Source organism: Aquarana catesbeiana, linkage group LG01 (assembly GCF_042186555.1).
Source record: "Aquarana catesbeiana isolate 2022-GZ linkage group LG01, ASM4218655v1, whole genome shotgun sequence".
NCBI classification, from domain to species: domain Eukaryota; kingdom Metazoa; phylum Chordata; class Amphibia; order Anura; family Ranidae; genus Aquarana; species Aquarana catesbeiana.
The window spans coordinates 990,305,506-990,331,724 of NC_133324.1; the positions used below are offsets into that span (position 1 = coordinate 990,305,506).

General features: G+C 54.1%; 1 protein-coding gene across 4 annotated transcripts in view; it reads left to right on the plus strand.

Moving 5' to 3' along the window:
* GBA2 (glucosylceramidase beta 2) overlaps positions 1 to 26,219 on the plus strand; it is a 146,331-nt gene that overhangs the window by 77,917 nt on the left and 42,195 nt on the right. For all 4 annotated transcript variants that reach the window (XR_012240776.1, XM_073612142.1, XM_073612143.1 and 1 more), the window contains 3 exons: positions 1,149 to 1,407; positions 8,376 to 8,467; positions 17,920 to 18,035. Coding sequence is in view for 3 of the 4 variants with exons in the window: in XM_073612142.1 (XP_073468243.1) it covers positions 1,232 to 1,407; positions 8,376 to 8,467; positions 17,920 to 18,035 (384 nt within the window). In the remaining variant the exon portion in view is untranslated. The remainder of the gene's footprint in view (positions 1 to 1,148; positions 1,408 to 8,375; positions 8,468 to 17,919; positions 18,036 to 26,219) is intronic.

Sequence of the window (26,219 nt, forward strand, 5' to 3'; positions counted from 1 at the left end):
CTGGTCATAGAGTGGAGAGGTGGAGGAGGACTGGTCATAGAGTGGAGAGGTGGAGGAGGACTGGTCATAGAGTGGAGAGGTGGACTGGTCATAGAGTGGAGAGGTGGATGTGGACTGGTCATAGAGTGGAGAGGTGGAGGAGGACTGGTCATAGAGTGGAGAGGTGGAGGAGGACTGGTCATAGAATGGAGAGGTGGAGGAGGACTGGTCATAGAGTGGAGAGGAGGACTGGTCATAGAGTGGAGAGGTGGGGGGAGATGGTTCTAGTCTGGGACGGTTGCTGTTCTTTCTTTCGGTTGGTATATGAAATGCGGTGCATTGCTGGTAGATGACACAACACATATCTGACACGGATTCAGGATTTAATGAAGGGGGCGAGGCTGAGCAGACGGTTATTTGAAGTAACATGTCCCTGGAGAAGGGTGTCATTATCTGGGTGATGTGAGGTGATGGCCTGGAGGAGAATGATGAGGTGGTACAGAACTAGTTGAGCGAGTTGTTGGCTCATATGGGTGGTATGTGCCAACCATGCACCCAGCATTTTTCTGAGGAGTTTCATTCCGGGATCCCGACTCACCCAGTGTGGGCAGCCTGCTCCGTCCCGGAGAATGTAGGGAAGTCCAGGGACTATCGGAGACTCTGGGGATTTCTGCTCCTCTCCCTATTTAGTAATACTGAGAGCTCGCAGCCTCCGCTTTAATTCATCCCAAAGGGGTACTATCGGGTTGAGGTCAGGACTCTGTGCAGGCCAGTTAAATTCCTCAACCCCAAACTCGCTCATCCATGTCTGAGTTCTGACCTCAACCCAATAGAACACCTTTTGGGATGAATTAGAGTGGAGACTGCGAGCCAGGCCTTCTCGTCCAACATCAGTGCCTGACCTCACAAATGCTCTTCTGGAAGAATGGTCAAACATTCCCATAGACACCCTCCTAAACCTTGTGGACTTCCTTCCCAGAAGAGTTGAAGTTGTTATAGCTGGAAAGGGGAGGAGCCAACTGAATATTGAACCCTCCGGACTAAGACTGGAATGTCATTAAAGGCCATGTAAAGGCAGGTGTCCCAATACTTTTGGTAATAGAGTGTATACTCACTCCATGCGAGGGATGGTACTGTGGAACACACAGTGATAGTGATTTGTGTTGCAGGAATTCACAGGAAGGACTTTGCTCTCCTGGGTGTGACAAGCGGAGACATCTGCTGGCTCACAGTTTGTTGGTGACACTCAGACATGGACACCAGCCACGCTCTGATGGACAAGTACCAGGGGGCAGTGCCCGGGTTTGGGGTGCCCAGCCATGGATGGAGGATCTGCCTGGCACACGAGTTTAAGGAGAAGAGTAAACCCTTCCAACTGGAGCACGTCTCCCCCTCCGCCATCCTCCACCACCTACCTATGGGCCTCAGGTGAGAGATCCGTGTGCTGTGTACACCCCGCTCACTACTGACTCTGTATACTCCTCATAGTGTCTGTGTGGATTGGGGGTCTTGTGTGTGGAGTCGGGGTCTTGTGTATGGAGTCGGGGTCTTGTGTATAGAGTCGGGTTCCTCTGTATGTGGAGTCGGGGTCTTGTGTGTGGAGTCGGGGTCTTGTGTGTGGAGTCGGGGTCTTGTGTGTGCAGTCGGGGGTCTTGTGTATGGAGTCGGGGTCTTGTGTATGGAGTCGGGGTCTTGTGTGTGGAGTCGGGGTCTTGTGTGTGGAGTCGGGGTCTTGTGTGTGGAGTCGGGGTCCTGTGTATGGAGTCGGGGGTCTTGTGTATGGAGTCGGGGGTCTTGTGTGTGGAGTCGGGGTCTTGTGTGTGGATTGGAGGTCTTGTGTATGGAGTCGGGGTCTTGTGTGTGGAGTCGGGGGTCTTGTGTATGGAGTCGGGGTCTTGTGTATGGAGTCGGGGTCTTGTGTATGGAGTCGGGGTCTTGTGTGTGTAGTCGGGGTCTTGTGTGTGTAGTCGGGGTCTTGTGTGTGGAGTCGGGGGTCTTGTGTGTGGAGTCGGGGTCTTGTGTGTGGAGTCGGGGTCTTGTGTGTGGAGTCGGGGTCTTGTGTATGGAGTCGGGGTCTTGTGTGTGGAGTCGGGGTCTTGTGTATGGAGTCGGGGTCTTGTGTATGGAGTCGGGTTCCTCTGTATGTATGGAGTCGAGGTCTTGTGTGTGGAGTCGGGGTCTTGTGTATGGAGTCGGGGTCCTCTGTATGTGTGGAGTCGGGGTCTTGTGTATGGAGTCGGGGTCTTGTGTGTGGAGTCGGGGTCCTCTGTATGTGTGGAGTTGGGGTCTTGTGTATGGAGTCGGGGTCCTCTGTATGTGTGGAGTCGGGGTCCTCTGTATGTGTGGAGTCGGGGTCTTGTGTATGAAGTCGGGGTCCTCTGTATGTGTGGAGTCGGGGTCCTCTGTATGTGTGGAGTCAGGGTCCTCTGTATGTGTGGAGTCGGGGTCCTCTGTATGTGTGGAGTTGGGGTCTTGTGTATGAAGTCGGGGTCATCTGTATGTGTGGAGTCGGGGTCTTGTGTGTGGAGTCGGGGTCTTGTGTGTGGAGTCGGGGTCCTCTGTATGTGTGGAGTCGGGGTCCTCTGTATGTGTGGAGTCAGGGTCCTCTGTATGTGTGGAGTCGGGGTCCTCTGTATGTGTGGAGTTGGGGTCTTGTGTATGAAGTCGGGGTCCTCTGTATGTATGGAGTCGGGGTCCTCTGTATGTATGGAGTCGGGGTCTTGTGTATGGAGTCGGGTTCCTCTGTATGTGTGGAGTTGGGGTCTTGTGTATGAAGTCGGGGGTCTTGTGTATGGAGTCGGGGTCCTCTGTATGTGTGGAGTCGGGGTCCTCTGTATGTGTGGAGTCGGGGTCTTGTGTATGAAGTCGGGGTCCTCTGTATGTGTGGAGTCGGGGTCCTCTGTATGTGTGGAGTCGGGGTCCTCTGTATGTGTGGAGTCGGGGTCTTGTGTATGAAGTCGGGGTCCTCTGTATGTGTGGAGTCGGGGTCCTCTGTATGTGTGGAGTCGGGGTCCTCTGTATGTGTGGAGTCGGGGTCCTCTGTATGTGTGGAGTCGGGGTCCTCTGTATGTGTGGAGTCGGGGTCTTGTGTATGAAGTCGGGGTCCTCTGTATGTGTGGAGTCGGGGTCCTCTGTATGTGTGGAGTCAGGGTCCTCTGTATGTGTGGAGTCGGGGTCCTCTGTATGTGTGGAGTTGGGGTCTTGTGTATGAAGTCGGGGTCATCTGTATGTGTGGAGTCGGGGTCTTGTGTGTGGAGTCGGGGTCTTGTGTGTGGAGTCGGGGTCCTCTGTATGTGTGGAGTCAGGGTCCTCTGTATGTGTGGAGTCGGGGTCCTCTGTATGTATGGAGTCGGGGTCTTGTGTATGGAGTCGGGTTCCTCTGTATGTGTGGAGTCGGGGTCTTGTGTGTGGAGTCGGGGTCTTGTGTGTGGAGTCGGGGTCCTCTGTATGTGTGGAGTTGGGGTCTTGTGTATGAAGTCGGGGGTCTTGTGTATGGAGTCGGGGTCATCTGTATGTGTGGAGTCGGGGTCATCTGTATGTGGAGTCGGGGTCATCTGTATGTGGAGTCGGGGTCCTGTGTGTGGAGTCGGGGTCCTGTGTGTGGAGTCGGGGTCCTGTGTGTGGAGTCGGGGTCTTGTGTGTGGAGTCGGGGTCTTGTGTGTGGAGTCGGGGTCTTGTGTGTGGAGTCGGGGTCCTCTGTATGTGTGGAGTCGGGGTCTTGTGTGTGGAGTCGGGGTCCTCTGTATGTGTGGAGTCGGGGTCCTCTGTATGTGTGGAGTCGGGGTCCTCTGTATGTGTGGAGTCGGGGTCCTCTGTATGTGTGGAGTCGGGGTCTTGTGTATGAAGTCGGGGTCCTCTGTATGTGTGGAGTCGGGGTCCTCTGTATGTGTGGAGTCGGGGTCCTCTGTATGTGTGGAGTCGGGGTCCTCTGTATGTGTGGAGTCGGGGTCTTGTGTATGAAGTCGGGGTCCTCTGTATGTGTGGAGTCGGGGTCCTCTGTATGTGTGGAGTCGGGGTCCTCTGTATGTGTGGAGTCGGGGTCCTCTGTATGTGTGGAGTTGGGGTCTTGTGTATGAAGTCGGGGTCCTCTGTATGTGTGGAGTCGGGGTCCTCTGTATGTATGGAGTCGGGGTCCTCTGTATGTATGGAGTCGGGGTCTTGTGTGTGGAGTCGGGGTCCTCTGTATGTATGGAGTCGGGGTCCTCTGTATGTGTGGAGTCGGGGTCCTCTGTATGTGTGGAGTTGGGGTCTTGTGTATGAAGTCGGGGGTCTTGTGTATGGAGTCGGGGTCATCTGTATGTGTGGAGTCGGGGTCCTCTGTATGTATGGAGTCGGGGTCTTGTGTATGGAGTCGGGGTCTTGTGTATGAAGTCGGGGGTCTTGTGTATGGAGTCGGGGTCCTCTGTATGTATGGAGTCGGGGTCCTCTGTATGTGTGGAGTCGGGGTCATCTGTATGTGGAGTCGGGGTCCTGTGTGTGGAGTCGGGGTCCTGTGTGTGGAGTCGGGGTCCTGTGTGTGGAGTCGGGGTCTTGTGTGTGGAGTCGGGGTCTTGTGTGTGGAGTCGGGGTCTTGTGTGTGGAGTCGGGGTCTTGTGTGTGGAGTCGGGGTCCTCTGTATGTGTGGAGTCGGGGTCCTCTGTATGTGTGGAGTCGGGGTCCTCTGTATGTGTGGAGTCGGGGTCCTCTGTATGTGTGGAGTCGGGGTCTTGTGTATGAAGTCGGGGTCCTCTGTATGTGTGGAGTCGGGGTCCTCTGTATGTGTGGAGTCGGGGTCCTCTGTATGTGTGGAGTCGGGGTCCTCTGTATGTGTGGAGTTGGGGTCTTGTGTATGAAGTCGGGGTCCTCTGTATGTGTGGAGTCGGGGTCCTCTGTATGTATGGAGTCGGGGTCCTCTGTATGTATGGAGTCGGGGTCTTGTGTGTGGAGTCGGGGTCCTCTGTATGTATGGAGTCGGGGTCCTCTGTATGTGTGGAGTCGGGGTCCTCTGTATGTGTGGAGTTGGGGTCTTGTGTATGAAGTCGGGGGTCTTGTGTATGGAGTCGGGGTCATCTGTATGTGTGGAGTCGGGGTCCTCTGTATGTATGGAGTCGGGGTCCTCTGTATGTATGGAGTCGGGGTCTTGTGTATGGAGTCGGGTTCCTCTGTATGTATGGAGTCGGGGTCTTGTGTGTGGAGTCGGGGTCTTGTGTGTGGAGTCGGGGTCCTCTGTATGTGTGGAGTTGGGGTCTTGTGTATGAAGTCGGGGGTCTTGTGTATGGAGTCGGGGTCCTCTGTATGTATGGAGTCGGGGTCCTCTGTATGTATGGAGTCGGGGTCTTGTGTATGAAGTCGGGGGTCTTGTGTATGGAGTCGGGGTCATCTGTATGTGGAGTCGGGGTCCTGTGTGTGGAGTCGGGGGTCCTGTGTGTGGAGTCGGGGTCCTGTGTGTGGAGTCGGGGTCCTGTGTGTGGAGTCGGGGTCCTGTGTGTGGAGTCGGGGTCCTGTGTGTGGAGTCGGGGTCCTGTGTGTGGAGTCGGGGTCTTGTGTGTGGAGTCGGGGTCATCTGTATGTGTGGAGTCGGGGTCATCTGTATGTGGAGTCGGGGTCTTGTGTGTGGAGTCGGGGGTCCTGTGTGTGGAGTCGGGGGTCCTGTGTGTGGAGTCGGGGTCTTGTGTGTGGAGTCGGGGTCTTGTGTGTGGAGTCGGGGTCTTGTGTGTGGAGTCGGGGTCTTGTGTGTGGAGTCGGGGTCTTGTGTGTGGAGTCGGGGTCTTGTGTGTGGAGTCGGGGTCTTGTGTGTGGAGTCGGGGTCTTGTGTGTGGAGTCGGGGTCTTGTGTGTGGAGTCGGGGTCCTCTGTATGTGTGGAGTCGGGGTCCTCTGTATGTGTGGAGTCGGGGTCCTCTGTATGTGTGGAGTCGGGGTCCTCTGTATGTGTGGAGTCGGGGTCCTCTGTATGTGTGGAGTCGGGGTCCTCTGTATGTATGGAGTCGGGGTCCTCTGTATGTATGGAGTCGGGGTCTTGTGTGTGGAGTCGGGGTCCTCTGTATGTATGGAGTCGGGGTCCTCTGTATGTATGGAGTCGGGGTCCTCTGTATGTATGGAGTCGGGGTCTTGTGTGTGGAGTCGGGGTCTTGTGTGTGGAGTCGGGGTCTTGTGTGTGGAGTCGGGGTCTTGTGTGTGTAGTCGGGGTCTTGTGTGTGTAGTCGGGGTCTTGTGTGTGTAGTCGGGGTCTTGTGTATGTAGTCGGGGTCTTGTGTGTGGAGTCGGGGTCTTGTGTATGTAGTCGGGGTCTTGTGTGTGGAGTCGGGGTCCTCTGTATGTGTGGAATCGGGGTCTTCTGTATGGAGTCGGGGTCCTCTGTATGTATGGAGTCGGGGTCTTGTGTGTGGAGTCGGGGTCTTGTGTGTGGAGTCGGGGTCTTGTGTGTGGAGTCGGGGTCTTGTGTGTGTAGTCAGGGTCTTGTGTGTGTAGTCGGGGTCTTGTGTGTGTAGTCGGGGTCTTGTGTGTGTAGTCGGGGTCTTGTGTATGTAGTCGGGGTCTTGTGTGTGGAGTCGGGGTCTTGTGTATGTAGTCGGGGTCTTGTGTGTGGAGTCGGGGTCCTCTGTATGTGTGGAATCGGGGTCTTCTGTATGGAGTCGGGGTCTTGAGTATGGAGTCGGGGTCCTCTGTATGTGTGGAGTCGGGGTCTTGAGTATGGAGTCGGGGTCTTGAGTATGGAGTCGGGGTCTTGAGTATGGAGTCGGGGTCTTGTGTATGGAGTCGGGGTCTTGTGTGTGGAGTCGGGGTCTTGTGTGTGGAGTCGGGGTCTTGTGTGTGGAGTCGGGGTCTTGTGTGTGTAGTCAGGGTCTTGTGTGTGTAGTCGGGGTCTTGTGTGTGTAGTCGGGGTCTTGTGTGTGTAGTCGGGGTCTTGTGTATGTAGTCGGGGTCTTGTGTGTGGAGTCGGGGTCTTGTGTATGTAGTCGGGGTCTTGTGTGTGGAGTCGGGGTCCTCTGTATGTGTGGAATCGGGGTCTTCTGTATGGAGTCGGGGTCTTGAGTATGGAGTCGGGGTCCTCTGTATGTGTGGAGTCGGGGTCCTCTGTATGTGTGGAGTCGGGGTCTTGAGTATGGAGTCGGGGTCTTGAGTATGGAGTCGGGGTCTTGAGTATGGAGTCGGGGTCTTGTGTATGGAGTCGGGGTCTTGTGTATGGAGTCGGGGTCTTGTGTATGGAGTCGGGGTCCTCTGTATGTGTGGAGTCGGGGTCCTCTGTATGTGTGGAGTCGGGGTCCTCTGTATGTGTGGAGTCGGGGTCTTGAGTATGGAGTCGGGGTCTTGAGTATGGAGTCGGGGTCTTGTGTATGGAGTCGGGGTCTTGTGTATGGAGTCGGGGTCTTGAGTATGGAGTCGGGGTCTTGAGTATGGAGTCGGGGTCTTGAGTATGGAGTCGGGGTCTTGTGTATGGAGTCGGGGTCTTGTGTATGGAGTCGGGGTCCTCTGTATGGAGTCGGGGTCCTCTGTATGGAGTCGGGGTCCTCTGTATGTGTGGAGTCGGGGTCTTGTGTATGGAGTCGGGGTCTTGTGTATGGAGTCGGGGTCCTCTGTATGTGTGGAGTCGGGGTCTTGTGTGCCCCTCTGTGGCCCCTGACTCGCCTATCTGTGGCCCGTGACTCGCCCCTTTGTGGCCCGTGACTCGCCCCTCTGTGGCCCCTGACTCGCCCCTCTGTGGCCCCTGACTCGCCCCTCTGTGGCCCCTGACTCGCCCCTCTGTGGCCCCTGACTCGCCCCTCTGTGGCCCGTGACTCGCCCCTCTGTGGCCCCTGACTCGCCCCTCTGTGGCCCGTGACTCGCCCCTCTGTGGCCCGTGACTCGCCCCTCTGTGGCCCGTGACTCGCCCCTCTGTGGCCCGTGACTCGCCCCTCTGTGGCCCCTGACTCGCCCCTCTGTGGCCCCTGACTCGCCCCTCTGTGACCCCTGACTCGCCCCTCTGTGGCCCCTGACTCGCCCCTCTGTGGCCCCTGACTCGCCCCTCTGTGGCCCGTGACTCGCCCCTCTGTGGCCCGTGACTCGCCCCTCTGTGGCCCCTGACTCGCCCCTCTGTGGCCCCTGACTCGCCCCTCTGTGGCCCGTGACTCGCCCCTCTGTGGCCCGTGACTCGCCCCTCTGTGGCCTGTGACTCGCCCCTCTGTGGCCCCTGACTCGCCCCTCTGTGGCCCCTGACTCGCCCCTCTGTGGCCCGTGACTCGCCCCTCTGTGGCCCGTGACTCGCCCCTCTGTGGCCCGTGACTCGCCCCTCTGTGGCCCGTGACTCGCCCCTCTGTGGCCCTGACTCGCCCCTCTGTGGCCCCTAACCCACCTCTATTTCTTTTCCTTGACTTGTTCCTAACCTCCCCATCTATGGTCCCACCACTCCTGTGTCACATGCTGTGTCTCCTCCATACAGATATCTTATGTGGTGGTGCCGCAAGACCTACATAGAGAAGAAGGCTCCATTCATAGACATGTTCAACGCCACCCCCCTCCGCCAGATCTATGGTGAGTCCCTCCGAGAGGAAGGTCACATGTCTCTCAGTGTGGTACTAATATATAATATCTGATGAAGAATAATTCATTCCACCTCTTCAGATGGAACATTGTAGTATGTTGTCTCATAGACTGTTCCCGGATAGTCTGAGGGGGGGTGGGGCTTGTTATCTATATTGATAAGTTTCCCATTGTTCTATTGTCTGTCTGATCATCTCTTGGAGATTAATCTGGTGACTTTAACTTGTTACCAAATTATTGTTGTTGGATGTTTTATGTTTGATGAACTGACTGTTTAATTAAGATTATTATTAGCTGTTCATTGGATTGGTGTTTGAAGTTTTCATTGTCATGCTAATATCCTCCAGAGGGGAATATCCTCCAGAGGGGAATGTCCTCCAGAGGGGAATGTCCTCCAGAGGGGAATATCCTCCAGAGGGGAATGTCCTCCAGAGAGGAATATCCTCCAGAGGGGAATGTCCTCCAAAGGGGAATGTCCTCCAGAGGGGAATGTCCTCCAGAGGGGAATGTCCTCCAGAGGGGAATGTCCTCCAGAGGGGAATGTCCTCCAGAGGGAAATGTCCTCCAGAGGGGAATAAAGTACGTGTCAGTTTCCAAAAACCGCCATTCCTTTGGTTCTATCCCAACATCTTGTCTGTGTACGATGATTGGGGTAAAAAGGACTGGTATTGGCTCTCGGTCTGCTCAGAACGGTTTGGAGGGTAGGAGGCACTGTTTGGTGGAAGGAAGCACCTAATCGGGATGCCAATCAGTTCCGTCGCTCCAGGAGGTCTCTTCTGCTTCTCGCTACAGGAGGTCTCTTCACTTTTTTGCTACAGGAGCTCTCCACAGTTTCTTGCTCCAGGAGGTCTCCTCAGTTTTTTGCTCCAGGAGGTCTTGTCAGCTTCTCGTTACAGAAGGTCTTGTCAGTGTCTTGCTACAGGAGGCTTCCTCAGTTCCTCGCTCCAGGAGGCTTCCTCAGTTCCTCGCTCCAGGAGGTCTCCTCAGTTCCTCGCTCCAGGAGGTCTCCTCAGTTCCTCGCTCCAGGAGGTCTCCTCAGTTCCTCGCTCCAGGAGGTCTCCTCAGTTCCTCGCTCCAGGAGGTCTCCTCAGTTCCTCGCTCCAGGAGGTCTCCTCAGTTCCTCGCTTCAGGAGGTCTCCTCAGTTCCTCGCTTCAGGAGGTCTCCTCAGTTCCTCGCTTCAGGAGGTCTCCTCAGTTCCTCGCTTCAGGAGGTCTCCTCAGTTCCTCGCTTCAGGAGGTCTCCTCAGTTCCTCGCTCCAGGAGGTCTCCTCAGTTTTTTGCTCCAGGAGGTCTCGTCAGCTTCTCGCTTCAGGTGGTCTCCTCAGTTCCTCGCTTCAGGAGGTCTCCTCAGTTCCTCGCTTCAGGAGGTCTCCTCAGTTCCTTGCTTCAGGAGGTCTCCTCAGTTCCTCGCTTCAGGAGGTCTCCTCAGTTCCTCGCTTCATGAGGTCTCCTCAGTTCCTCGCTTCAGGAGGTCTCCTCAGTTTTTTGCTCCAGGAGGTCTCCTCAGTTTTTTGCTCCAGGAGGTCTCGTCAGCTTCTCGCTACAGGAAGTCTCCTCATTTTTTTGCTCCAGGAGGTCTCGTCAGCTTCTCGCTTCAGGAGGTCTCCTCAGTTCCTCGCTTCAGGAGGTCTTCTCAGTTCCTCGCTTCATGAGGTCTCGTCAGCTCCTCGCTTCAGGAGGTCTCCTCAGTTTTTTGCTCCAGGAGGTCTCCTCAGTTTTTTGCTCCAGGAAGTCTCGTCAGCTCCTCGCTACAGGAGGTCTCGTCAGCTCCTCGCTACAGGAGGTCTCGTCAGCTCCTCGCTACAGGAGGTCTCGTCAGCTCCTCGCTACAGGAGGTCTCGTCAGCTCCTCGCTACAGGAGGTCTCGTCAGCTCCTCGCTACAGGAGGTCTCATCAGCGTCTGGCTACAGGAGGTTTTGTCAGCTCCTCACTACAGGAGGTCTCGTCAGAGTCTGGCTACAGGAGGTCTCGTCAGCTCCTCGCTACAGGAGGTCTCGTCAGAGTCTTGCTACAGGAGTTCTCATCAGCTCCTCGCTATAGGAGGTCTCGTCAGCTCCTCACTACAGGAGGTCTCGTCAGAGTCTGGCTACAGGAGGTCTCGTCCGAGTCTGGCTACAGGAGGTCTCGTCAGAGTCTGGCTACAGAAGGTCTAGTCAGAGTCTGGCTACAGGAGGTCTAGTCAGAGTCTGGCTACAGGAGGTCTAGTCAGAGTCTGGCTACAGGAGGTCTCGTCAGCGTCTGGCTACAGGAGGTCTCGTCAGCGTCTGGCTACAGGAGGTCTCGTCAGAGCCTGGCTACAGGAGGTCTCGTCAGCTTCTCGCTACAGGAGGTCTCGTCAGCTCCTCGCTACAGGAGGTCTCGTCAGTGTCTGGCTACAGGAGGTCTAGTCAGCGTCTGGCTACAGGAGGTCTAGTCAGCGTCTGGCTACAGGAGGTCTCGTCAGCTTCTCGCTACAGGAGGTCTCGTCAGAGTCTGGCTACAGGAGGTCTAGTCAGAGTCTGGCTACAGGAGGTCTGGTCAGAGTCTGGCTACAGGAGGTCTCGTCAGAGTCTGGCTACAGGAGGTCTCGTCAGCTTCTCGCTACAGGAGGTCTCGTCAGAGTCTGGCTACAGGAGGTCTAGTCAGAGTCTGGCTACAGGAGGTCTGGTCAGAGTCTGGCTACAGGAGGTCTCGTCAGAGTCTGGCTACAGGAGGTCTCGTCAGCGTCTGGCTACAGGAGGTCTGGTCAGAGTCTGGCTACAGGAGGTCTCGTCAGTGTCTGGCTACAGGAGGTCTCGTCAGCTTCTCGCTACAGGAGGTCTCGTCAGCTTCTCGCTACAGGAGGTCTTGTCAGAGTCTGGCTACAGGAGGTCTCGTCAGAGTCTGGCTACAGGAGGTCTCGTCAGAGTCTGGCTACAGGAGGTCTAGTCAGAGTCTGGCTACAGGAGGTCTGGTCAGAGTCTGGCTACAGGAGGTCTGGTCAGTGTCTGGCTACAGGAGGTCTCGTCAGTGTCTGGCTACAGGAGGTCTCGTCAGTGTCTGGCTACAGGAGGTCTCGTCAGAGTCTGGCTACAGGAGGTCTCGTCAGAGTCTGGCTACAGGAGGTCTCGTCAGAGTCTGGCTACAGGAGGTCTAGTCAGAGTCTGGCTACAGGAGGTCTGGTCAGAGTCTGGCTACAGGAGGTCTGGTCAGTGTCTGGCTACAGGAGGTCTCGTCAGTGTCTCGCTACAGGAGGTCTCGTCAGTGTCTGGCTACAGGAGGTCTCGTCAGAGTCTGGCTACAGGAGGTCTCGTCAGAGTCTGGCTACAGGAGGTCTCGTCAGAGTCTGGCTACAGGAGGTCTCGTCAGCGTCTGGCTACAGGAGGTCTGGTCAGAGTCTGGCTACAGGAGGTCTGGTCAGAGTCTGGCTACAGGAGGTCTCGTCAGTGTCTGGCTACAGGAGGTCTCGTCAGCTTCTCGCTACAGGAGGTCTCGTCAGCTTCTCGCTACAGGAGGTCTCGTCAGAGTCTGGCTACAGGAGGTCTCGTCAGAGTCTGGCTACAGGAGGTCTCGTCAGAGTCTGGCTACAGGAGGTCTAGTCAGAGTCTGGCTACAGGAGGTCTCGTCAGTGTCTGGCTACAGGAGGTCTCGTCAGTGTCTGGCTACAGGAGGTCTCGTCAGTGTCTGGCTACAGGAGGTCTCGTCAGAGTCTGGCTACAGGAGGTCTCGTCAGAGTCTGGCTACAGGAGGTCTCGTCAGAGTCTGGCTACAGGAGGTCTCGTCAGAGTCTGGCTACAGGAGGTCTCGTCAGTGTCTGGCTACAGGAGGTCTCGTCAGAGTCTGGCTACAGGAGGTCTCGTCAGTGTCTGGCTACAGGAGGTCTCTTTACCTTTTTGCTTCAAGCGAGAATTTGAGGAGACTACCTGCAGTGAGAAGTCGAGGAGGCCTCCTGCAGTGCCCAGCCTTCTTGCAGATAGAATGCGAGGGAATTTCCTGCAGCAAAAAGGCAAAGAGACTGTGACAGTTCCAGTCCCATTGAACATCTGTCCCAACTCCCTTTTCTTCACTGGGATATGGGCCCCCTGAACCAGCCAGGTTTATGTTTAGAACTCTGACATTGGACTGCGTGCCCAGTATTTGGTTATAGAATTTGGGGAAATGTTTTCATGTACCTCATGTGATTGGATGTACAGTTTACCCCACCCTGTGTCTCTATGCCAACAAGGAGGGGGGATTGTCCCCAGGGATATATATATATACTTGTCACTTGTGTCTGTTCTTCAATACAAATCTTATACTTTTCTCCACTCTACACTGCGCCTTGACTAGTGACTGGGTGGGCTGCAGGTTCGGTGATCCTCCTGGCAAAGGGAGCTTATATGGCGGACATACTCCTTGGGAGCACGGGGTCCGTCACATTGGTGGTAGCGGTGGGGTTGTGCTCCCTTGCTGTGAACACATCCAAACCACCACCGGGATCTACCTCTCGCTATCCAATAAGAGGCGATTAAGAAGTGAATGGAACATCACGACAACAAACTTTAACCACTTCCCGCCCGGCCTATAGCAGAATGCGGGCTGGGCGGTGGTTGTTATCCTGACTGGGCGTCATATGATGTCCAGCAGGTCAACATGCCGGAGCGTGCCCGCGGAGGCACTCAGCGTGGTGATTGGAGGCGATGTGTGTCAGTCTGATCCTCTGACGAAGGCTCCTTACCACGTGATTACTGTGACCAATCACAGCTGATCATCGCGTGAACCACGAAGTGCCGGTAAACGGCATTCCTCAGTTCGCACCGACAGGGAGAGTCGATCGGCGTCTCACCCTGTCAGAGGGGGGGGTCTGTGCTGATATTCAGCACATTGATTATCAGCACAGCCCCCTCAGATGTGCCACCACAGCTGCCAAAAAGGTGCCCATCAGATGCCAGTCAGTGCCCAGGAGTAACACCTGTCAGTGCCTCATCATCAGTGCTGCCCATCAGTACCGCCTATTAGTGTCAATCAGTGCCACCTGTCAGGATTGGTGCCCATCAGTGCTGCATATCAGTACCGCCTATCAATGCCCATCAATTCTACATATCAGTACCAACTCATCAGTGCCCATCAATTCTACATATCAGTACCAACTCATCAGTGCCCATCAATTCTACATATCAGTACCAACTCATCAGTGCCCATCAATTCTACATATCAGTACCAACTCATCAGTGCCCATCAATTCTACATATCAGTACCAACTCATCAGTGCCCATCAATTCTACATATCAGTACCAACTCATCAGTGCCCGTCAATTCTACATATCAGTACCAACTCATCAGTGCCCATCAATTCTACATATCAGTACCAACTCATCAGTGCCCATCAATTCTACATATCAGTACCAACTCATCAGTGCCCATCAATTCTACATATCAGTACCAACTCATCAGTGCCCATCAATTCTACATATCAGTACCGCCTATCAATGCCCATCAATTCTACATATCAGTACCAACTCATCAGTGCCCATCAATTCTACATATCAGTACCAACTCATCAGTGCCCATCAATTCTACATATCAGTACCAACTCATCAGTGCCAGTCAGTGAAGGAGAAAACTAAATTTTATAACCGAAACGAAGAAAAACTTTTTTTCAAAAATTTGGGTCCTTTTTTAGTTTTGTTTAGCAAAAAATAAAAACCTCAGGTTATCAAATACCAGCAAAAGAAATCTCTATTTGTGGGAAGAAAATGATAAAAAATGTAGTTTGGGTACAGCGTTGTATGACCGTGTAATTGTCCTTCAAAGTGCGACAGCGCTGAAAGCTGAAAATTTGTCCTGGGCAGGAAGGGGGTGAAAGTGCCCGGTATTGAAGTGGTTAAAGGACGATCATCAAAGATCTGGTGGAAGCTCAAGGCGGAATCCCCAAACAAACCTAAAGCAGCCCTCACCTCAGAGCTCCATGGAAGACGATCAGGTGTGCACTGTACAGTCAGAAGAGGCGGATGTCTGTGACTTCCAAAAGGAGGTGCAGTGGCGATTAGCCCTGTACGGACCTCCCCATCGGTTGCGATCATCTCTTCGGTACTAGCAGAAACCACCCAAGCTACGAGTCACAGAGCTGTGGCAGGTGCAATCCACACTACCCAGTGTCTTCGGGGTGGCCGATTAAAAAGAATCTGCCGTACGCCGCCTTCAAAACCTTCTCCGAGGTGGAGACATTGATGGTTTCTTACAGGATTTTGAGTGTCACCTCCAAGGGATCGCGGTTACAGACTGGGTAACCATCCTGGTCAATAAATTGATGGGCTGAGCGGCTGAAGCATACAGAGCAGTAGTCGATGAGGACTGTAAGATCTACGATCGAGTCAAAGAACAGATTCTGACCCGCTGTTCTTTTACCCGGAGACCTATCGAATGAAGTTCCGGAGTCTGAAAAGGCGATAAGGACTCCGAGTGGGGTCATCGCCTACAGCATGCCCTGAGAAGTTGGGTTCAGGGATGTCGGACAACTATGATGGAGGAGGTGCTCCAGCTTATTCTTCTGGAAGAATTCTTTAATGGCGATCCCCAGGAGGTTTGTGACTGGGTGAGAGACAGGCGCCCACTAACCCCCCAGAAGGCAACTGCCCTGGCAGACGAAATCCAGGATCTGTGGCGGCCAGGGCCGCCTTTAATATTGATTGGACCCTGGGCAAAACTTTTCTTGTGCCCCCCCCCCATGCAGTTTCGCTCTCCATCTGCTACAATAAATAGCAGCTAGACTCAAAATCAGATTACTGAATCAGATCAGGCAGCTATTGCGATTGGTTGCCAGAGGTTACAGTGTATCATTACTGCTCACAGACTGGTAGCTAGAGGTTACAGCACACATTACAGCTCACTGAGTAGTTGCTAGAGGTTACAGCACACATTACGGCTCACTGAGTAGTTGCTAGAGGTTACAGCACACATTACGGCTCACTGAGTAGTTGCTAGAGGTTACAGCACACGATTTCTGCTTGTTGATTGGCTGCTAGAGATTACTATGGATATGACCTCAGGGGGGCATTATATATATATCAATGCCGCCAAACGCTGCTATTTACATATGAATGCTGGTAATTTACATGTAAACACGGGGTCTGCAGGTGAGTCATCTGTACACAACAAAAGGGCAGAATTGGGCAGCATTAGTAGCAGCACTTCACACTGAGATTATCGGGACACAGCACGGGACTAAAACCTCAAGGGACGAGGGAATTTAAACCGGGATAGTTGGCAAGTATGAGGCAGCTGCTTTGGGCCCCACAACAATGACAGGGCCCAGGGCAGCTGCCCCTTTTGCCCTGCCTTAAAAACGGCCCTGGTGGCGGCACCTAGCCCAGCAGCAGCCGGGCTGCCACACCGACTGGTTGTGGCTCATTCACCACCTTCAGGGCAACCAGGGGGAAGCCGCTCATCCCATGCCAGCAGCAGCAGAATCCTGGCAAACGGGCCCGAGATGCTACGCGTGTAATCAATTATTTGTGCTGTAGTCCTCAGAATTTATAGTAGGGGTTCCACATCACGGCATACCAGCAATCCGGGCCAGGGCTACAGCAAAATTTGTGCATCAGTAAGAAGACTTTAGGACAATAACCAACATCATCGGCAGGTTGTACGGATTAATGGTCGAGTTGCCCAGGGATTGCAGGACACGGGGCCACCCTTAGGCTGGTCCAACCACAACTGATACACGAACCGTAGAAGACTGGACACTGTCGCAGTGCCGGTAGCTGGAGGACAAGTGTACCGCAAACCTACCGCTCAGGTGCTCCTAGATTGGGGAGCCAGTGCCCAGGACACTGAAGTTGGGCTGATGTGGGATTTACTTGATGAGGTACTATTGGGCAATGACCTGGGATATTTGACTTCTGTATTTACCCCTGCTGCAGAGAATGAAGTGCATCCAGTCATCACTCGACTACAGATGCAGGAAGCTGCTTCATCCCACTCCGGGGCTCAGTTAAGATTTACTACCTCTGACATTGACCCTGCCCTATCTATCCCAAATTTGGACTCGCCGGAAGTTGTCCCAGAAGGAAGCCTCTTCTAAAGATGATGTACAAGAAAGTCCACAAACAGTTTGCTGAAGACAAGCAGACTAAGGACATGGATTACTTGAACCATGTCCTGTGGTCTGATGAGACCAAGATAAACGTATTTGGTTCAGATGGTGACAAGCGTGTGTGGGGGCAACCAGGTGAGGAGGACAAAGACAAATGTGTCTTGTCTACAGTCAAGCATGGTGGTGGGAGTGTCATGGTCTGGGGCTGCATGAGTGCTGCCAGCACTGGGGGGGCTACAGATCATTGAGGGAACCATGAATGCCAACATGTACTGTGACATACTGAAGCAGAGCATGATCCCCTCCCTTCAGAGACTGGGCCGCAGGGCAGTATTCCAACATGATAACCACCCCAAACACACCTCCAAGACCACCACTGCCTTGCTAAGGAAGCTGAGGGTAAAGGTGATGGACTGGCCAAGCATGTCTCCAGACCTAAACCCTATTGATCATCTGTGGGGGATCCTCAAACGGAAGGTGGAGGAGCACAAGGTCTCTAACATCCACCAGCTCTGTGATGTCATCATGGAGGAGGGGAAGAGGACTCCAGTGACAACCTGTGAAGCTCTGGTGACCTCCATGTCCAAGAGGGTTAAGGCAGTGCTGAAAAATAATGGTGGCCACACAAAATATTGACACTTTGGGCCCAATTTGGAGATTTTCACTTAGGGGTGTACTGACTTTTGTTGCCAGCGGTTTAGACATTAATGGCTGTGTGTTGAGTTATTTTGAGGGGACAGCAAATTTACACTGTTATACAAGCTGTACACTCACTACTTTACATTGTAGACAAGTGTCATTTCTTCAGTGTTGTCACATGAAAAGATAGAAGAAAAGATTTACAAACATGTGACTGATGGGGTGTACTTACTTTTGTGAGATACTGTACATAAGTATCACAGACTCTGTTAAGGTTCTCCACGGTTCCTGGGGCATAAGAGGCTATAGGATGGATGATTTTGGGTGTTGCTCAGACACAGAGGGGGGGACCTGCCATGTTCCTCTTATATTTTACCCTGTACACTGGTAGTATAGTCACAGGGTGGATGTCTGGAATCTGTAGAGGAACCAGAAAGCATCATAGATGGTCATATCTGTACATATGAGGCCCGTATGTCCTCAGATTCATGTCCAGTGTGGTAACAATTTCCACCAAATGTCAGGAAGACTGCCAATACATGGAGTTTGTGGTGAGGTCCATTACACAGGGTGACATCCTGATCTGTCATGTCCCATGGTGCATTGTGTGTCATGGGACTGCTAGGCCATTGTGAGGTAACCAGCAGTCAGATCAGGAGGGGGTTCCTGCAGATCGCCTCTCTGTCCTCCCATGCAATCAGTAAGCAATGAGCAGTCATTGGTGGGTTGAACCATGTGACAGCTACTGACATTTGGCATTTTTTTTCCCCAGGAGCTCCTCTTGGTGGCATCGGAGGAGGAACCATCACCCGCAGCTGGTCTGGAGAGTTCTGCCGGTGGCAGCTGAATCCCGGCCTGTACCACTACAAGACGGTGACAGAAAACCAGGTGTGTCCTGCTGTGCCGCCCACCGAACCCCAAATCATTTCCCCTCTGTATCCTGTCCTCTGTGTGTCCCCTCTGTATCCTGTCCTCTGTGTGTCCCCTCTGTATCCTGTCCTCTGTGTGTCCCCTCTGTATCCTGTCCTCTGTGTGTCCCCTCTGTATCCTGTCCTCTGTGTGTCCCCTCTGTATCCTGTCCTCTGTGTGTCCCCTCTGTATCCTGTCCTCTGTGTGTCCCCTCTGTATACCATCCTCTGTGTGTCCCCTCTGTATACCATCCTCTGTGTGTCCCCTCTGTATCCTGTCCTCTGTGTGTCCCCTCTGTATCCTGTCCTCTGTGTGTCCCCTCTGTATCCTGTCCTCTGTGTGTCCTCTCTGTATCCTGTCCTCTGTGTGTCCCCTCTGTATACCATCCTCTGTGTGTCCCCTCTGTATCCTGTCCTCTGTGTCCCCTCTGTATCCTGTCCTCTGTGTGTCCCCTCTGTATCCTGTCCTCTGTGTGTCCCCTCTGTATACCATCCTCTGTGTGTCCCCTCTGTATCCTGTCCTCTGTGTGTCCCCTCTGTATCCTGTCCTCTGTGTGTCCCCTCTGTATCCTGTCCTCTGTGTGTCCCCTCTGTATCCTGTCCTCTGTGTGTCCCCTCTGTATCCTGTCCTCTGTGTGTCCCCTCTGTATCCTGTCCTCTGTGTCCCCTCTGTATCCTGTCCTCTGTGTGTCCCCTCTGTATCCTGTCCTCTGTGTGTCCCCTCTGTATACCATCCTCTGTGTGTCCCCTCTGTATCCTGTCCTCTGTGTGTCCTCTCTGTATACCATCCTCTGTGTGTCCCCTCTGTATCCTGTCCTCTGTGTGTCCTCTCTGTATCCTGTCCTCTGTGTGTCCCCTCTGTATCCTGTCCTCTGTGTGTCCCCTCTGTATCCTGTCCTCTGTGTGTCCCCTCTGTATCCTGTCCTCTGTGTGTCCCCTCTGTATCCTGTCCTCTGTGTGTCCCCTCTGTATCCTGTCCTCTGTGTGTCCCCTCTGTATCCCGTCCTCTGTGTGTCCCCTCTGTATCCCGTCCTCTGTGTGTCCCCTCTGTATACCATCCTCTGTGTGTCCCCTCTGTATCCTGTCCTCTGTGTGTCCCCTCTGTATCCTGTCCTCTGTGTGTCCCCTCTGTATCCTGTCCTCTGTGTGTCCCCTCTGTATCCTGTCCTCTGTGTGTCCCCTCTGTATACCATCCTCTGTGTGTCCCCTCTGTATCCTGTCCTCTGTGTGTCCTCTCTGTATCCTGTCCTCTGTGTGTCCTCTCTGTATCCTGTCCTCTGTGTGTCCCCTCTGTATCCTGTCCTCTGTGTGTCCCCTCTGTATCCTGTCCTCTGTGTGTCCCCTCTGTATCCTGTCCTCTGTGTGTCCCCTCTGTATCCTGTCCTCTGTGTGTCCCCTCTGTATCCTGTCCTCTGTGTGTCCCCTCTGTATCCTGTCCTCTGTGTGTCCCCTCTGTATCCTGTCCTCTGTGTGTCCCCTCTGTATCCTGTCCTCTGTGTCCCCCCTCTGTATCCTGTCCTCTGTGTGTCCCCTCTGTATCCTGTCCTCTGTGTCCCCCCTCTGTATCCTGTCCTCTGTGTGTCCCCTCTGTATCCCGTCCTCTGTGTGTCCCCTCTGTATCCTGTCCTCTGTGTGTCCCCTCTGTATCCTGTCCTCTGTGTGTCCCCTCTGTATACCATCCTCTGTGTGTCCCCTCTGTATACCATCCTCTGTGTGTCCCCTCTGTATCCTATCCTCTGTGTGTCCCCTCTGTATACCATCCTCTGTGTGTCCCCTCTGTATCCTGTCCTCTGTGTGTCCCCTCTGTATACCATCCTCTGTGTGTCCCCTCTGTATACCATCTTCTGTGTGTCCCCTCTGTATCCTGTCCTCTGTGTGTCCCCTCTGTATCCTGTCCTCTGTGTGTCCCCTCTGTATCCTGTCCTCTGTGTGTCCCCTCTGTATCCTGTCCTCTGTGTGTCCTCTCTGTATACCATCCTCTGTGTGTCCCCTCTGTATCCTGTCCTCTGTGTGTCCCCTCTGTATCCTGTCCTCTGTGTGTCCCCTCTGTATCCTGTCCTCTGTGTGTCCCCTCTGTATCCTGTCCTCTGTGTGTCCTCTCTGTATACCATCCTCTGTGTGTCCCCTCTGTATCCTGTCCTCTGTGTGTCCTCTCTGTATACCATCCTCTGTGTGTCCCCTCTGTATCCTGTCCTCTGTGTGTCCCCTCTGTATACCATCCTCTGTGTGTCCCCTCTGTATCCTGTCCTCTGTGTGTCCCCTCTGTATCCTGTCCTCTGTGTGTCCCCTCTGTATACCATCCTCTGTGTGTCCCCTCTGTATCCTGTCCTCTGTGTGTCCCCTCTGTATCCTGTCCTCTGTGTGTCCCCTCTGTATCCTGTCCTCTGTGTGTCCCCTCTGTATCCTGTCCTCTGTGTGTCCCCTCTGTATCCTGTCCTCTGTGTGTCCCCTCTGTATACCATCCTCTGTGTGTCCCCTCTGTATCCCGTCCTCTCCGTGTGTCCCCTCTGTATCCTGTCCTCTGTGTGTCCTCTCTGTATCCTGTCCTCTGTGTGTCCTCTCTGTATCCTGTCCTCTGTGTGTCCCCTCTGTATCCTGTCCTCTGTGTGTCCTCTCTGTATCCTGTCCTCTGTGTGTCCCCTCTGTATCCTGTCCTCTGTGTGTCCCCTCTGTATCCTGTCCTCTGTGTGTCCTCTCTGTATCCTGTCCTCTGTGTGTCCTCTCTGTATCCTGTCCTCTGTGTGTCCCCTCTGTATACCATCCTCTGTGTGTCCCCTCTGTATCCTGTCCTCTGTGTGTCCCCTCTGTATACCATCCTCTGTGTGTCCCCTCTGTATCCTGTCCTCTGTGTGTCCCCTCTGTATACCATCCTCTGTGTGTCCCCTCTGTATCCTGTCCTCTGTGTGTCCCCTCTGTATCCTGTCCTCTGTGTGTCCTCTCTGTATCCTGTCCTCTGTGTGTCCCCTCTGTATCCTGTCCTCTGTGTGTCCTCTCTGTATACCATCCTCTGTGTGTCCCCTCTGTATACCATCCTCTGTGTGTCCCCTCTGTATCCTGTCCTCTGTGTGTCCCCTCTGTATACCATCCTCTGTGTGTCCCCTCTGTATCCTGTCCTCTGTGTGTCCCCTCTGTATCCTGTCCTCTGTGTGTCCCCTCTGTATACCATCCTCTGTGTGTCCCCTCTGTATCCTGTCCTCTGTGTGTCCCCTCTGTATCCTATCCTCTGTGTGTCCCCTCTGTATACCATCCTCTGTGTGTCCCCTCTGTATCCTGTCCTCTGTGTGTCCCCTCTGTATACCATCCTCTGTGTGTCCCCTCTGTATCCTATCCTCTGTGTGTCCCCTCTGTATACCATCCTCTGTGTGTCCCCTCTGTATCCTGTCCTCTGTGTGTCCCCTCTGTATCCTGTCCTCTGTGTGTCCTCTCTGTATCCTGTCCTCTGTGTGTCCTCTCTGTATACCATCCTCTGTGTGTCCCCTCTGTATCCTGTCCTCTGTGTGTCCCCTCTGTATCCTGTCCTCTGTGTGTCCCCTCTGTATCCTGTCCTCTGTGTGTCCCCTCTGTATCCTGTCCTCTGTGTGTCCCCTCTGTATCCTGTCCTCTGTGTGTCCCCTCTGTATACCATCCTCTGTGTGTCCCCTCTGTATCCTGTCCTCTGTGTGTCCCCTCTGTATCCTGTCCTCTGTGTGTCCCCTCTGTATCCTGTCCTCTGTGTGTCCCCTCTGTATCCTGTCCTCTGTGTGTCCCCTCTGTATCCTGTCCTCTGTGTGTCCCCTCTGTATCCTGTCCTCTGTGTGTCCCCTCTGTATCCTGTCCTCTGTGTGTCCCCTCTGTATCCTGTCCTCTGTGTGTCCCCTCTGTATCCTGTCCTCTGTGTGTCCCCTCTGTATCCCGTCCTCTGTGTGTCCCCTCTGTATCCCGTCCTCTGTGTGTCCCCTCTGTATACCATCCTCTGTGTGTCCCCTCTGTATCCTGTCCTCTGTGTGTCCCCTCTGTATCCTGTCCTCTGTGTGTCCCCTCTGTATCCTGTCCTCTGTGTGTCCCCTCTGTATACCATCCTCTGTGTGTCCCCTCTGTATCCTGTCCTCTGTGTGTCCCCTCTGTATACCATCCTCTGTGTGTCCCCTCTGTATACCATCCTCTGTGTGTCCCCTCTGTATCCCGTCCTCTGTGTGTCCCCTCTGTATACCATCCTCTGTGTGTCCCCTCTGTATCCTGTCCTCTGTGTGTCCCCTCTGTATACCATCCTCTGTGTGTCCCCTCTGTATACCATCCTCTGTGTGTCCCCTCTGTATACCATCCTCTGTGTGTCCCCTCTGTATCCCGTCCTCTGTGTGTCCCCTCTGTATCCCGTCCTCTGTGTGTCCCCTCTGTATCCTGTCCTCTGTGTGTCCTCTCTGTATCCTGTCCTCTGTGTGTCCTCTCTGTATCCTGTCCTCTGTGTGTCCCCTCTGTATCCTGTCCTCTGTGTGTCCCCTCTGTATACCATCCTCTGTGTGTCCCCTCTGTATCCTGTCCTCTGTGTGTCCTCTCTGTATCCTGTCCTCTGTGTGTCCTCTCTGTATCCTGTCCTCTGTGTGTCCCCTCTGTGTCCTGTCCTCTGTGTGTCCCCTCTGTATCCTGTCCTCTGTGTGTCCCCTCTGTATCCTGTCCTCTGTGTGTCCCCTCTGTATCCTGTCCTCTGTGTGTCCCCTCTGTATCCTGTCCTCTGTGTGTCCCCTCTGTATCCTGTCCTCTGTGTGTCCCCTCTGTATCCTGTCCTCTGTGTGTCCCCTCTGTATCCTGTCCTCTGTGTCCCCCCTCTGTATCCTGTCCTCTGTGTGTCCCCTCTGTATCCTGTCCTCTGTGTCCCCCCTCTGTATCCTGTCCTCTGTGTGTCCCCTCTGTATCCCGTCCTCTGTGTGTCCCCTCTGTATCCTGTCCTCTGTGTGTCCCCTCTGTATCCTGTCCTCTGTGTGTCCCCTCTGTATACCATCCTCTGTGTGTCCCCTCTGTATCCTGTCCTCTGTGTGTCCCCTCTGTATCCTGTCCTCTGTGTGTCCCCTCTGTATCCTGTCCTCTGTGTGTCCCCTCTGTATCCTGTCCTCTGTGTGTCCCCTCTGTATCCTGTCCTCTGTGTGTCCCCTCTGTATCCTGTCCTCTGTGTGTCCCCTCTGTATCCTGTCCTCTGTGTGTCCCCTCTGTATCCCGTCCTCTGTGTGTCCCCTCTGTATCCCGTCCTCTGTGTGTCCCCTCTGTATACCATCCTCTGTGTGTCCCCTCTGTATCCTGTCCTCTGTGTGTCCCCTCTGTATCCTGTCCTCTGTGTGTCCCCTCTGTATCCTGTCCTCTGTGTGTCCCCTCTGTATCCTGTCCTCTGTGTGTCCCCTCTGTATACCATCCTCTGTGTGTCCCCTCTGTATCCTGTCCTCTGTGTGTCCCCTCTGTATCCCGTCCTCTGTGTGTCCCCTCTGTATACCATCCTCTGTGTGTCCCCTCTGTATCCTGTCCTCTGTGTGTCCCCTCTGTATCCTGTCCTCTGTGTGTCCCCTCTGTATCCTGTCCTCTGTGTGTCCTCTCTGTATCCTGTCCTCTGTGTGTCCCCTCTGTATACCATCCTCTGTGTGTCCCCTCTGTATCCTGTCCTCTGTGTGTCCCCTCTGTATCCTGTCCTCTGTGTGTCCCCTCTGTATCCTGTCCTCTGTGTGTCCCCTCTGTATACCATCCTCTGTGTGTCCCCTCTGTATCCTGTCCTCTGTGTCCCCTCTGTATCCTGTCCTCTGTGTGTCCCCTCTGTATCCTGTCCTCTGTGTGTCCCCTCTGTATCCCGTCCTCTGTGTGTCCCCTCTGTATACCATCCTCTGTGTGTCCCCTCTGTATCCTGTCCTCTGTGTCCCCTCTGTATCCTGTCCTCTGTGTGTCCCCTCTGTATCCTGTCCTCTGTGTGTCCTCTCTGTATCCTGTCCTCTGTGTGTCCCCTCTGTATACCATCCTCTGTGTGTCCCCTCTGTATCCTGTCCTCTGTGTCCCCTCTGTATCCTGTCCTCTGTGTGTCCCCTCTGTATCCTGTCCTCTGTGTGTCCCCTCTGTATCCTGTCCTCTGTGTGTCCCCTCTGTATCCTGTCCTCTGTGTGTCCCCTCTGTATCCTGTCCTCTGTGTGTCCCCTCTGTATCCTGTCCTCTGTGTGTCCCCTCTGTATACCATCCTCTGTGTGTCCCCTCTGTATACCATCCTCTGTGTGTCCCCTCTGTATCCTGTCCTCTGTGTGTCCTCTCTGTATACCATCCTCTGTGTGTCCCCTCTGTATACCATCCTCTGTGTGTCCCCTCTGTATCCTATCCTCTGTGTGTCCCCTCTGTATACCATCCTCTGTGTGTCCCCTCTGTATCCTGTCCTCTGTGTGTCCTCTCTGTATCCTGTCCTCTGTGTGTCCCCTCTGTATCCTGTCCTCTGTGTGTCCCCTCTGTATCCTGTCCTCTGTGTGTCCCCTCTGTATCCTGTCCTCTGTGTGTCCCCTCTGTATCCTGTCCTCTGTGTGTCCTCTCTGTATACCATCCTCTGTGTGTCCCCTCTGTATCCTGTCCTCTGTGTGTCCCCTCTGTATCCTGTCCTCTGTGTGTCCCCTCTGTATCCTGTCCTCTGTGTGTCCTCTCTGTATACCATCCTCTGTGTGTCCCCTCTGTATCCTGTCCTCTGTGTGTCCTCTCTGTATACCATCCTCTGTGTGTCCCCTCTGTATCCTGTCCTCTGTGTGTCCCCTCTGTATACCAGTCCTCTGTGTGTCCCCTCTGTATCCTGTCCTCTGTGTGTCCCCTCTGTATCCTGTCCTCTGTGTGTCCCCTCTGTATACCATCCTCTGTGTGTCCCCTCTGTATCCTGTCCTCTGTGTGTCCCCTCTGTATCCTGTCCTCTGTGTGTCCCCTCTGTATCCTGTCCTCTGTGTGTCCCCTCTGTATCCTGTCCTCTGTGTGTCCCCTCTGTATCCTGTCCTCTGTGTGTCCCCTCTGTATCCTGTCCTCTGTGTGTCCCCTCTGTATCCTGTCCTCTGTGTGTCCCCTCTGTATCCTGTCCTCTGTGTGTCCCCTCTGTATACCATCCTCTGTGTGTCCCCTCTGTATCCTGTCCTCTGTGTGTCCCCTCTGTATCCTGTCCTCTGTGTGTCCTCTCTGTATACCATCCTCTGTGTGTCCCCTCTGTATCCAGTCTTCTGTGTGTCCCCTCTGTATCCTGTCCTCTGTGTGTCCCCTCTGTATCCTGTCCTCTGTGTGTCCCCTCTGTATCCTGTCCTCTGTGTGTCCCCTCTGTATCCTGTCCTCTGTGTGTCCTCTCTGTATACCATCCTCTGTGTGTCCCCTCTGTATCCTGTCCTCTGTGTGTCCCCTCTGTATCCTGTCCTCTGTGTGTCCCCTCTGTATCCTGTCCTCTGTGTGTCCTCTCTGTATACCAGTCCTCTGTGTGTCCCCTCTGTATCCTGTCCTCTGTGTGTCCCCTCTGTATACCATCCTCTGTGTGTCCCCTCTGTATCCTGTCCTCTGTGTGTCCCCTCTGTATACCATCCTCTGTGTGTCCCCTCTGTATCCTGTCCTCTGTGTGTCCCCTCTGTATCCTGTCCTCTGTGTGTCCCCTCTGTATACCATCCTCTGTGTCCCCTCTGTCGTGTCCCCTCTGTATCCTGTCCTCTGTGTGTCCCCTCTGTATCCTGTCCTCTGTGTGTCCCCTCTGTATCCTGTCCTCTGTGTGTCCCCTCTGTATCCTGTCCTCTGTGTGTCCCCTCTGTATACCATCCTCTGTGTGTCCCCTCTGTATCCTGTCCTCTGTGTGTCCCCCTCTGTATCCTGTCCTCTGTGTGTCCCCTCTGTATACCATCCTCTGTGTGTCCCCTCTGTATCCCGTCCTCTGTGTGTCCCCTCTGTATCCTGTCCTCTGTGTGTCCTCTCTGTATCCTGTCCTCTGTGTGTCCTCCTCTGTATCCTGTCCTCTGTGTGTCCCCTCTGTATCCTGTCCTCTGTGTGTCCCCTCTGTATACCATCCTCTGTGTGTCCCCTCTGTATCCCGTCCTCTGTGTGTCCCCTCTGTATCCTGTCCTCTGTGTGTCCTCTCTGTATCCTGTCCTCTGTGTGTCCTCTCTGTATCCTGTCCTCTGTGTGTCCCCTCTGTATACCATCCTCTGTGTGTCCCCTCTGT